Raw genomic sequence first — 13,307 nt, 5'->3', positions numbered from 1 at the left:
CATGTGGTCATAACACCACTCTCTCGACCGTTGTCAGTTTTTGTGATCGGTGCCGCTACTTCTCAAGTAGCTCCTCAATTGGCCTCACAAGGGCTAAGTGCACCCCGATCGCCAGCAGCACTCGGCAGACCCAGATAGTGACCCATCCAAGTGACAGCCGAGCCTGACAACGCTTAACTTCGGTGATCTGACGGGAACTGATGTTATCACTGTGGCAAGGCCGTTGGCAAACGAGCTGAAGAATAGGAAAAAATTGATCACATTCGTACGTTAGATAAAATAGAAACTGCTTTCGTCGCATAGTGTTCTGTGAACTTAATTGTGCTTGCTGTTGCTTACGAACCTGTGTGTGAACTGCTCGATTTAAATGCATTGTAAATATATTGCTTTTATTCTATTTTATTTTTGTCTGCGTCTGTTTTCCTCAAGTTCTCGCAATCAATGCAGAACACCCTGTTAGCAGGTTTTGACAGTACTGGTATTTAACTTTATTACATCTAGTCACGATATGAGTATGGAATTCCGCTTTGAATAGTGACGGTTCTTGCCACGGAGCGCCATACGTTTCATGTTGGCTTGTAGTTTCTGAATGTACATGTAGACAGGCATGCATTGTAGTCTTGGTGACCTGAGTTTCCTTCCTTTCCAATGCTAAAATGCGACAGTAGTTATGCAAATGCTTCCACATGTTTTTAACTGGTTCTAAAAGCAGTACATTTTAGCACAATTCAATGAATATTTCGATGGCCTCCATTAAACGCGAGGGTACGAAAAACGGATGGGAACATAAGAATATGAGCAATTTACTTACAACGGATTTAAATCGAGCAGTTCACACACGGATTCGTAAGCAGTAGTAATAAACAGCAATGAATCTACAGAATGCTATTCGGTAAAAGCAGCTTATATTTCACATGAAACCAAATATGGAGTCCATTACACCACCCAGTGCGACGAATGAAAGCAAAAATTAAGGAGAATACCAGCAACATATTTAAAATGCAATTCAAAGGGTGCAACACACACACAAGAAAGATCGTAATTAGGGATCCACTTGATAAAAGCCACACGGTCGAAATTACAATATTCGGTTTTACAAATAAGTACACTTTACCACCAGATTACCATACTCAACAGTTAAGTATAAGTTAAAAAAAAGTTATCATCTAGTACTCGTATTTCGTAAGACAAGAATACAGATTATTACGCCATATTTTCCTGAATTCTGAGTCCACTGACAGGCCACTCGCTGATCTACTGTCGGTCGTAGCATCAAGAACAGAGATAATAAACATGTCGTCCAAAGATTTTCATCGTTCACACAGACTTTCAACAAAGTGTTCAAACAGTTTCACATATGAGAGGTGAATATTACAAAAATTTGTGTAAACATTTATGGAGATTGTTTTGTAAAACTTGGCATATTTATGTTTATTTAACTGCACAAATGTTAACTATAACGATCGATTATTTTTACAAAGTTAATATTTTATCTACACATGAAGCGATTTGATATTTGATATTAAGTATTAGGCTTGATTACATCAAAATAAGTAGTTTTTTTACACCATAGAGATTCTGCTAATGTACCGCAGTACCTCATGTATGGTGAACGTAAATCTACAGGAGACTTTGCTACGTGCCTGGCAGCTATATCTTCTTGTAGTTCTCCTCGTTGTCCAGTTCGTCACTAATCTCTCTTAGTATGTAAGCTCTGAAACCTTGCTGGTGTGCTTCAGCTAGAACCCGTTCAGGAGAACTTGATTCCAGTATCGGTAATACATTGTTGTAGGATCTCTAACACGAAACTTTCAGACAGCAATATATTCATCCTGTGGTATTCCTTCTTCTATTTACGTACAGAATAGACAAGATAGCGTCCATTCCCCTAAAAAATGCATATCACACGCTTCGAAACTCTCGCTACACAAAGAGCCAGTTCCTTCCGCAAAAAAAAAAAAAAAATGGATTTTGCTTACAGAGACAGCTCCAGTCTTTGACTGTCTGGGAAAGCTGTTATATGGAGTCACCTCTCCGTCTTGGTGCCTTTTCGTTCCCACACTGCAAAGTTGCGCTCCAGAAATCAACTCACGTTCGTAGACTTCTTTGTCGTCTTCTTCGGGCTCTTCTCTTCAAACACGCCGACACACTAGTGAGTTCTGATCAGGAATGCCCGGTGCGGTGCAGCCTCACTGGGGAAGATGTGGGATACGCGGAGATTTGGATGAGTGCCTTGCACCGCATACTTGAACTCGTGACTCGGTTCTCCAACAGCCCGGTGAATTTAAACACTATTCTATCACAAACACCATTCAGTGATCCACTAAAAGGAGGTGCACAACAGCACGAGCTGTTCCATCTGGGACAGAATGCATAAACCGTAGTTGTACGAATACTTACATTAGAACTGTGCATTAATTTATTGCTATTTATTTATTTATTCTTATTTGTTTATGTCGATTTGTGGATTTTAATTTACTCTCTAACACTTGCTTATTTTACCTATTTAGTTTCCTGTAGTTTCTAACGTCTCTGACGCCCCTGTGATAACCCTTCCCCGCTCCCTTCTATCCCCTCCCATTTCGCGGATCACTGACTACCTTGATAATGCCGACGTTTCCGGGAATGCCAATGGCGATCCCGAGACCTCAGCAACGCTTTGAAAACCTGCGGTTAACTCATTGCATTTTCTATCGCATTAATGATCATAGCAGATGTTACTACATGCGTTGTACCTTCTCTGCCATTTCATATCCATGTTCGTCCTTTCAGCCATACACTTTTACCTCAATCATTAACCCTCGCTAAAGCAAGGGGGGAGGGGTGTTACTTTACGCCCACCTTTTCGAAATATCGTAATTTAGTCAGTTACTTCGCACTTTAAAATTTTGAAAATAATCTTTATTGTTCTTAACGAATTCTACTGCCAGATTCCACATACGTTTTAAATTTTTCCGTTAAACTTACCTCAGAAATGTAAGTCTCAATAGTAGTTGTCACTTTCCCCAATGAATGTCGTATTCAGTATTCACACGTTCAGGGCCCAGTATCTATTTAAACAGTACATTGAGAGTAAAAGTCAGCAACAACAAACGAAATTTGCATATTTTAAATTTTTTTGTGGTGGTCATGTAGTCGATTGTACGCCTTATTGAAAGTGCATTGATATTGTTGAGGGTGTACTGAAAGGAATTTCTAGCTTCTGGGCCCTACTTACACTTCAATACCTCTTTAAAAATTATGTTGTTAACATAATTCAACGACAATTTACGAATTTTTTTTAAATTTTTTTAGGGTGAGCATAAAGTACGCCACCCTGGTAATGTGTTTATGGAAAATGCCTTGGTGTTGCTAAGATTTACTCCACCTGACGTATGATCAAACTGTTTGTCTTGTACAATGTATTCTAATTACTTCACTTGCAAAAAATTTCTAATGACTATATCCAAGCAATTCAGAATTGTTCTGCTACATTTGTTAGGCTCCAGCAACACGCGAGTGTTACGGAGATTCTTCGTGAACTTAAATTGTAATCCCTGAGGAAAGGACTTCTTTTTTTTTTGCGAACCAGTATTGAGAAAATTTAGAGAACCAGCATTTCCGGATGATCACAGAATAGTCCTACTGCCATCAACGTACAGTGCTTCGACCATGCGGGACGACTTGGGCACCTAAATAATTCTCGGTATTAATAGCAATATTGTCTATTGCTTTATAAAGTGTAAGGCGAGTACGCCTTCTCCTCCTATAACATCGTGGCATCTTCTGTGCTACAACGGTTACAATCGTTACAACGGTAACGAAGATAAGTTAGTGCTCGTACGGAGGAACGTATACAGTCGTTTTCCTCTCGGTCCTTTTGCGAGCGGAACAGGAAAGGGCAAAAATATAAAGGGTGCAAGGAATATTCAGCCATGCACCTTGCTTGCGGTATAGATGTAGATATTTCATGTACTGCACCGCATCTTCTACTTTCTACCGGTGGCTGCTGTTTAGATTTGCCTTCTTTTGTTCGACTTCGAGATAAGAGAGGTTGTACGTATACATACGCCGCAGTCCAAAAAATTTCGAGACTGGATTAATAAAAAACAGAGATAAGTTTAGACGCTGGTTATAATGCTTCATGTATTCTACGTAGTTTGAGTACAAAGCACAAAAATTTCATTTTAGCATGTGAAAATGTCAGAAAAGTCCTTCTTTGGGATGTTATTCAACTCGCGCGTCATATTGACTTGAATGTCTGTTATGCCGTCAAAGCGTTGAATCTTCATGTATATTTCTGCACTTTGTCGTTTGTGGTACGTTCGTACTGATAACACCCAAGTTGCGTCACCAGTGATGACTTTTTTCCAGAAAATAATCAACTGTCCGCATTTTGCGGCAAGCGTCCACGCCCATTGTTTTCGTTCGGGAGTCAAGGTTGCACAGGAAAGACTTTGCACACAATTTTCTCCGAAACATTCTGCAGAACCACTCACATCAATATTAGGGGCATCCGCTTCGCTGCTGTTGCCGACTCTCTTTGATGTGGGCGTGTCCCGTAGTGCAGCGCTGCGAAAGGATGGCCCGGTATACCATCCAGGAACAGGTCGACATGGTCTTTACCTCCGGAAAGGAAAATGATAATGGGAAGTGGCAGTATGACTGTACCGGGAAAAATATCCTCGAAGTCAGCACCATAAACTTCTCACAACAGTGTTTCGTCGTATGTTTGAGATAGGCGAGGTAACCATGAAAGGCGGATGCAACAGCACGTATACAGGCCGTGGAGGAACAGGACTGAACACTGTAGAATATGAGCACAGTATGAGCACTATCCAGCACCATTAACAACTTCTGGAGACCTTATCACCTGCGGCCTTGCCTTGACAGCGACAGTTTTGTCGCTGGTTCGTCGCGCAGGCACTGGGGTTTCAGCCATCTATCCTACTCACAAGTGAGACTAACAAGGGGCGGCGTTGTCAACCTTCATACCCGTCGCCTGTGGGCTGCGGAGAATCACCATGGTCTGATGGCAGCGCACCATCTGCACCGGTTTAGCCTCGACGTGTGGGCAAGGATTTATTTGATATTACCTTGTGGGATAAGTCATTTGTCCACAACACCTCACAAGCAAGGCATATTTGCATTTCGTAGGTTGACCGTGTCTCTCCAGCTGAAAGAGATCCATTTGGTAGTATGATGGGTAATGTTCCTACTGCATGACGGCGCCCCAACTCACCTCCGAATTTCCGTGTGGAGGATCTGATCGCCCATGGATCTGACGAGATGGTTCAGTCGCATGGCCCCTCTAGTCGCTGGACCTCAATTCTTTAAATTTCTACCTGTGGGGCACCTGAAAGAAATCGTGGGAGTGGACCGGATTCCAGACATGCAGACGAACAACGCATTCGTGCTGCCTGTGACACCATTTGGTAGCAGGAAGGCACATTTGAACGTGAGTGTCACTTGCTGCTGCGCCGTGTTCACGCATGCTTAGAGGACCTTAGGGACCACTTCCAACACCTTTTGTAACGGTGGTCTCATCATAATACAGGGTGTCCCAAAGAGAATGACCCAATTTTAAATAGAATTATTTATTAGGAAGAAGGGCTTAACACAAACAAATTACATACTAAATTACTCAGAAAAGACAGAAGTTTATAAAAATCCGTCTCAAATGTTCAATATGTCCTCCAATCGCTGCACGGGCAACATCTAGCCAATAGCCGAATTCTTCCCAAACTGAGCGTAAGGTGTCTTCTGTCACTGAAGCTACAGCAGCTGATATTCTGGTTTTTAGTTCATCAATGTCATGAGGTATGGGAGGAATGTAAACACATTGTTTAACATGTCCCCACAGGAAGAAATCACATGGTGTTAAGTCAGGGGACCTAGGAGGCCAAGAGTGTAAAGCTTGGTCTCGTAGTCCCGCACACCCTATCCAACGTTGAGACGCGTTGGCATTGAGGAAACTGCGCACGTTGTGCCAGTGCGGTGGTGCTTCATCTTGCTGATAGATGAAATTGTCAGAGTCAGGTTGTGGTAATAACCATTTCCATAGCATTGCAAGATATGATTGTCCTGCTACAGTTTCATCCTCAAAAAAGTAGGGTCCATAAGCCTTGCTTTGCGAAACACCACAAAAAAATTCACTTCTGGTGAATCACGTTCGTGTTCAATTGTTTCATGAGGATTTTAGAGCCCCCATATAGGCACATTATGACAGTGAACCTTACCGCTAATATGGGAAGTTGCCTCATCGCTGAATATCAACTGCGACATAAAACTGCCATCTTCCATGTCCTCTAGAATAGCATTGCTAAAGTCCACTCGCGTCACTTTGTCAGTATCTCGAAGAGCTTGTGCCAGTTGTAATCGGTATGGTTTGAGGGCTAAACGACGCCGTAACACATGCCACACTGTCATGCGCGGTAACGCAAGTTCTCGGTTAGCACGACGCGTAGACTTGCGGGGGCTCCGCTCGAATACTCGTCGGATTTGTTCCACTAAAGTTCAGGAACCCGTGGTCGGCCAGGACTTTGCCTTTACAGAGGAATCCTGTTTCTTCAAACTATTTATACCACCGTCGAATGTTCTTTGGTGATGGTAGTTTAGCATGAAATCGAATATGAAACTCCCGCTGAACTGCGATCACTGATTGAGTACGACTAAATTCAGTAACACAATACACCTTCTATTGCGTGAACGCCACATTGCGTGAGACTGACTGCACGCTCCAGGCCAGCGCTCGTAGCGACATCTAGCGGATATTTCTGAAATTCTATATCATGCCGATTACTTCTAGCGCTGTTTCAGTTACCTAGTGACATTTCTCTCTATATTATTACAAGTTAAAATCTGGTCATTCTGTTTGGGACGCCCTGTATGTCGTGCACTGCAATGTACTGTGAAGTCATGATGAATTAATAAATGCCCTGTACCACCATTTGGCAAACTCGATGTGTGTATATTAACTGTAGTGCCAATAAGTACTCCAGTGAATGAAACGCTGTTTCCATGTACCACAAAAATGAAATATTAGATATTCTGAGCCCTGTAACTTTTCTACGGTTTATAGTTTTTCAGTGTATAGTACGCTTGCATCAAGTGTCTTGCACGTTGGTACTGCTTAGGTATTCTCGTATTCTGGCAATGTGTCAGATTCCTTTTAGATTGTGTCACTGTGTAACCTGTGCGATGTCGCTTCCAGATGGCGACCACAGATCTGGCGATGATCACGACTCCAGGCGTGCCAGCTCCAGGGGTCTCATACCAAAGGCTAAAATCAAGACTGTCAAGATGACTTTCGTCATCGTGTTCGGTAAGTCACAACTCCACTTACTAAGAAACTACAAGAGTTTATTACTCGGCTGAAACCACGAATCCTGGAACTGTGTTCCGCATATTCAAACACAGTACTGAGTGTGTCTGTAGAAAGGCTCTTCACCATCATAAGCAGCACTTCCTGAACTGGAGAACGACGTTCATACAGTTCAGTCACGAATCTCTGTTGTTAACCAGGCTGCAGAAGTGTTACTAGCTCATAGGAGGGACGTGAATGTCATTTTGTACGCTTATACTCTAGCTCTTTATTCGCACGAAGTAATGGCCGCTATCGACAGGGGATCTCAAGTTGATTCCGTATTTTTAGATTTCCAGAAAGCTTTTGACACCGTTCCTCACAAGCGACTTCTAATCAAGCTGCGGGCCTATGGGGTATCGTCTCAGTTGTGCGACTGGATTCGTGATTTCCTGTCAGGAATGTCGCAGTTCGTAGTAATAGACGGCAAATCATCGAGTAAAACTGAAGTGATATCAGGTGTTCCCCAGGGAAGCGTCCTGGGACCTCTGCTGTTCCTGATCTATATAAATGACCTGGGTGACAATCTGAGCAGTTCTCTTATGTTGTTCGCAGATGATGCTGTAATTTACCGTCTAGTAAGGTAATCCGAAGACCAGTGTCAGTTGCAAAGCGATTTAGAAAAGATTGCTGTATGGTGTGGCAGGTGGCAGTTGACGCTAAATGACGAAAAGTGTGAGGTGATCCACATGAGTTCCAAAAGAAATCCGTTGGAATTCGATTACTCGATAAATAGTACAATTCTCAAGGCTGTCAACTAAGTACCTGCGTGTTAAAATTACGAACAACTTCAGTTGGAAAGACCACATAGATAATATTGTAGGCAAGGCGAGCCAAAGGTTGCGTTTCATTGTCAGGACACTTAGAAGATGCAACAAGTCCACTAAAGAGACACCTTACACTACACTCGTTCGTCCTCTGTTAGAATATTGCTGCGCGGTGTGGGATCCTTACCAGGTGGGATTGATGGAGCACATCGAAAGGGTGCAAAAAAGGGCAGCTCGTTTTGTATTATCACGTAGTAGGGGAGAGAGTGTGGGATGGAAGTCATTCAAGCAAAGACGTTTTTCGTCGCGGCGAGATCTATTTACGAAATTTCAGTCACCAACTTTCTCCTCCGAATGCGAAAATATTTTGTTGAGCCCAACCTACATAGGTAGGAATGATCATAAAAATAAAATAAGAGAAATCAGAGTTCGAACAGAAAGGTTTAGGTGTTCGTTTCTCCCGCGCGCTGTTCAGGAGTGAAATGGTAGAGAGATAGTATCATTGTGGTTCGATGAACCCTCTGCCAAGCACTTAAATGTGAATTGCAGAGTAATCATGTAGATGTATATGTACTTTGCGACCTCTCTTCCAACAGAGGCCAAACTTTCTGCACGTCACTTAAAATAAAAGGGCAATTTATTTTGTACGTATAGTTTTAGAATTCTGGGACATTACTTGGTTTAGTATTAAACAACAGTCCGTAACTATCCAGCTTTCGTTGCGAAATGTATTAAACAACAAAAAAACATACACCTCAGGACTTACACGCAGAACAAATTTGAAGTTCATAGCATATATCAATTTATTCTGAACGTATGTTTCCTTGCTCTTACTTCCACTGACACTGAAAAAGTTAATTATTTACAGTTCCCGGCTCCCAAGATTAATGTAAATTCCACTTGGTTATAGTTTCTGGAGCACAAATTTGAAAGTCCGTGACTTGAGCGAAACAAATTGATACGAGACACTTTTACAACTGTTTCCAGACACGTATCAAAGTGTTCTATATGCTTCTTCAGTGGTGAACATCTGCTAATTTATATCTGTTGGACTACGCTGTTTCTGTGTATAACCTCCTTTAATTTTGGAGTTTCATTTAATATCATGTGTCGAAATTTAACGTAAGTTTGTGGTTCCAAGTGTTGTGCCTCATAAAATTAACAAATTTACTTACAACTCACTAACTAAGTGTTGAAACCATGACGAAATCGACGAGAAACGAAGAATGAACTTTTATGTAAATGCTCCTATATTTCTGAAAAAATTGTTACTTGTTACTAAATGTAAAATTCGAATCCGAATCTACACCATTTTTTCAGAAATTTCTTTTCATTTAGCAGTCAACTATCACAAAGTTTTTTTTCAACCATGACTGTTTTCACAATGATTTAAATAATAAAGTACAGTACCATTTACGCTTTTCATACGTAGCACGTTGCGCTTCAAAAGTTTATTGCTATTTGGAAGATCTGTAACAATTTACAAAGTGTTCGAATACCTTTGAAAACTGATACAGATCTTGCAAATACCGATAAACGTCTGAAGCGGAACGTGCTGTTGCATTGTACCGCTTCTCTTTTCCTGCAGCCGTCTTTGTGTGTTTTCAAGATATTGTACCTCCTTTAACACGCAGAAATCTACATAAACGCGATACATCATTCACACTGTCTGCTGTGTGCGATTTGCTGCGTGTCTGTGAATTTCTGCGTATTGGAGAAGGCGCATTACGTTAAGAACATAAAGAGACAACTGCAGGGAAAGAGGAGCAGAACAACACAACACGTACATCAAATCGAATAACTATGCAAATTGTTACAAAACATGAAAAGTCTATAAATTCCTGAAATGGACGTGCTATGCATGAAAAAAAAGTAACTCGAACAGTAATTTATTATTTATATCATTATTAACAGTTGCAAGCTTACAAGGGCATCGTTTATGATGAATGACATTAACTAAAAAGCAGTCCATCTTCAGATCCATCCTTGTTACAAAGTTAACCATTATTTCAAGAGTTCCTTTAGTATTTGATCACTACTTAGTTCCTAAGCAGACGTTACGTTGTAATGACGCTAGATCTGAAGTTGCATTCATTCTAAAACTGCCGATCATAACTGGAAAAACGTCTCGTTCACAAACAGCTATATAAATTTAATAATTTTTTTAATAATTTTTTCATACAAACTCATAATATATTTCTTTAAAGTTAGTACCGCCATTAGACTGTTGTTTATTTACAGTGTTACTCTTACACAATCATGATTTCGGCTACAGAGTGCCATTATCAAGTATTTTAAGTGTTATAAATTGCCTAAGATGGCATACTGCCGTCTTAAAATACGCTATTAGACACATTGTCTAAGAGTCGATATTTCTGGCAGAGCCCACTGCTTTGTTTCATTACTGAGTACATTCAGTCAAGATGGTGTACACAGTAATGAAACAAAGCAGTAGGCTCTGCCAGAAATATTGACTCTTAGACAATGTGTCTAATAGTGTATTTTAATACGACAGTATGTCATCTTAGGCAATTATAACACTTAAAACACTCTATAATGGCACTTTGAAGCCGAAATCATGATTGTGTAAGTGTAAATGTAACACTGTAAATAAACAACAGTCTAATGGCGGTACTGGGAGCTATATAAATCACATATTTCGGTAAGAATCTCCTGATTATGTAATCATGTCGTGATACGATGAAAACTGCCATCATATGAGCTGCTACTACGGACATCTTCAATGACGCTGTGACACATTCAGAAGAGTCTTCCTGAAACGAATTCCTGCAGCGGAAGCCTAAGCTAATGTAAAAAACTATTACCGACACACTATCTGTGGTCGTCTTTATGAAATAAAAATGTATGACTTTTCTCATTCTTACACACATGTGGCAACTGCTGTTTTCTGACACCGATGGAAACGAAAGCCATGGTTAATATAATATTTCGGACATGTCCGAAAGAACAGATGCCATCTTCATATATAAAGGCTCATCGGCCACTTGACCATCTTCTTCTGTGCGGATGCACAAACAGTGCCCGAACTCTTGCGGGAATCGGCAAAAAGCCGCGAGTAATGAGTATAATGTGCATGGGCAATATGAATATAGTGCGAGACAATAAGTTGAGAATGTGGGTCTCACGGGAGGTGTGCCAGAGATAAGTCCCTGCAGTCGCACTATCCTCGGTGGCTCAGATGGTAGCCGGCACGGCAGCTCAACGTGCTCGGTCAGAGGGTTTAGCTACCTTCTGTAATAAAAAACTGAGTGAACGGATCAACAAAGAACCTGAACGGGTGTCATCAGACGTCCGCCACGACCAAATCCAACGAACAATATAGAACAAAATGAGATTTAAAAATAAAAAATAAAAAAAGATGGATAGAGCGTCTGCCATGTAAGCGGGAGATCCCGCGTTCGAGCCCCGCTCGCGGCACACATTTTTAAATGTCCCCTTTGACTTACATCAACGCCTGTAGGCAGCTGGGGTATTGATTTCATTGTAATTCAATATAATATTTGCGAAAACCTACGAACACCACGCTAATCTCTCACTACAAACCATGGAAACAAAATGCTTTGGATATAGCGGGATTTATTCTAGGATTTCATCCGTGATATCGGAACCAGACACTGGCATTTCCTTGCGTTTTACTGTAATAAAAAGGACTCTGGGGACGGAAAGGTTCTCACATGGAACTATAACTTTCCAATAGACGTAAATTAATAATTGACACTGAAGATCAGCTCACTGTTCTTCAAAACAAAAAAGTACAAAAGCGACTGTCTGCTTGTTTGTTCGGAAAATAGTGCTTACTGTATTCAGTATGAGTAACCAGATTGAGATTTTCAGTCTGCAGCGGAGTGTGCGCTGATATGAAACTTCCTGGAAGATTAAAACTGTGTTCAGGACCGAGACTCGAACTCGGGACTTTTTCCTTTTGCGGGCAAGTGCTCTACCAGCTGAGCTACCTAAGCACGACTCACGCCCCGTCCTCACAGTTTTACTTCTGCCAGTACCTCGTCTCCTACCTTCCAAACTTTACAGAAGCTCTCCTGCGGACCTTGCAGAAATAGCACTCCTGAAAGAAAGGATACTGCGGAGACACGGCTTAGCCACAGCCTGGGGAGAGTTTCCAGAATGAGATTTTCACTCTGCAGCGGAGTGAGTGCTGATATGAAACTTCCTGGCAGATTAAAATTGTGTGCAGGACCGAGACTCGAACTCGGGACCTTTGACTTTCGCGGGCAAGTACTCTACCAACTAGGACGGGGCGTGAGTCGTGATGGGTTGCTCAGTTGGTGGAGCACTTGCCCGCGAAAGGCAAAGGTCCCGAGTTCGAGTCTCGGTCCTGCACACAGCTTTAATCTGCCAGGAAGTTTCAGTATGAGTAACATTTATCGTCGGATAACCGCGGTTGTGTTGGTGCCGGCCGCTGTGCCCGAGCGGTTCTAGGCGCTTCAGTCCAGAACCGCGCTGTTGCTACGGTCTTAGGTTCGAATCCTGCTTCGGGTATGGATGTGTGTGATGTCCTTAAGTTAGTTAGGTTTAAGTAGTTCTAAGTTCTAGTGGAGTGATGACCTCAGATGTTAAGTCCCATAGTGCTCAGAGCCATTGCTGTGTCGGCAGTGTTCATCCTGTGCTGGAGTCCGTACATCGTGTTCGACCTGCTGCAAGTGTACGACTACGTGCCGACGACGCAGACCAACATCGCCGTGGCGTCCTTCATCCAGAGCCTGGCGCCGCTCAACTCGGCCGCCAACCCGCTCATTTACTGCCTCTTCTCCACGCACATCTGCCGCAGTCTCAGGTCTGCACACGTCCAGTTTCGTTACCGTTGCTTAGCTAAATGCAACAACATTTAATCAAGAAAACTTACGCTGCCTGAAAGTCAAGTACAGAGAAGGGGAAGAGGGAGTCAAATGAAACTTAACAGGTTGAGAAGGTAACCTCAGCGATTACAAAATAGAGCCAAATTTCAAAGTATATGGCAGTATGAAGAACTTGTCCGTACGATGTTGTCCCCCTCTCCCTCTGGCATCTATGGTGCACACACTGATGCAGTTGGGAACGGTGTCATAAAGCTGCTGTATCCTTGCTGAGGGCAGACGGCCCACAGCTTTTGTAACTGTACAAACAAACGCTATAATAAGACAGGCTCCACATGGGACAGTTCAGGAATACACAATAAACCA

At 42.1% G+C, this 13,307-nt stretch overlaps 1 protein-coding gene across 1 annotated transcript in view; it reads left to right on the top strand.

The window, feature by feature from the left end:
- Positions 1–13,107, top strand: part of LOC124711872 (cardioacceleratory peptide receptor-like) — a 432,968-nt gene extending 419,861 nt beyond the window's left edge. Inside the window, exons 7-8 of the mRNA XM_047242110.1 lie at positions 7,193–7,303; positions 12,742–13,107. Of these exons, the coding sequence (XP_047098066.1) occupies positions 7,193–7,303; positions 12,742–12,977 (347 nt within the window). The 3' untranslated portion in view covers positions 12,978–13,107. The remainder of the gene's footprint in view (positions 1–7,192; positions 7,304–12,741) is intronic.
- Positions 13,108–13,307: the final 200 nt, after the last annotated feature.

The sequence above is a fragment of the Schistocerca piceifrons genome, chromosome 8 (genome assembly GCF_021461385.2).
Source record: "Schistocerca piceifrons isolate TAMUIC-IGC-003096 chromosome 8, iqSchPice1.1, whole genome shotgun sequence".
In the NCBI taxonomy this organism is placed as follows: domain Eukaryota; kingdom Metazoa; phylum Arthropoda; class Insecta; order Orthoptera; family Acrididae; genus Schistocerca; species Schistocerca piceifrons.
Note: the sequence above shows the minus strand (reverse complement) of the source record. Positions and strands in the feature narration are given on the sequence as shown.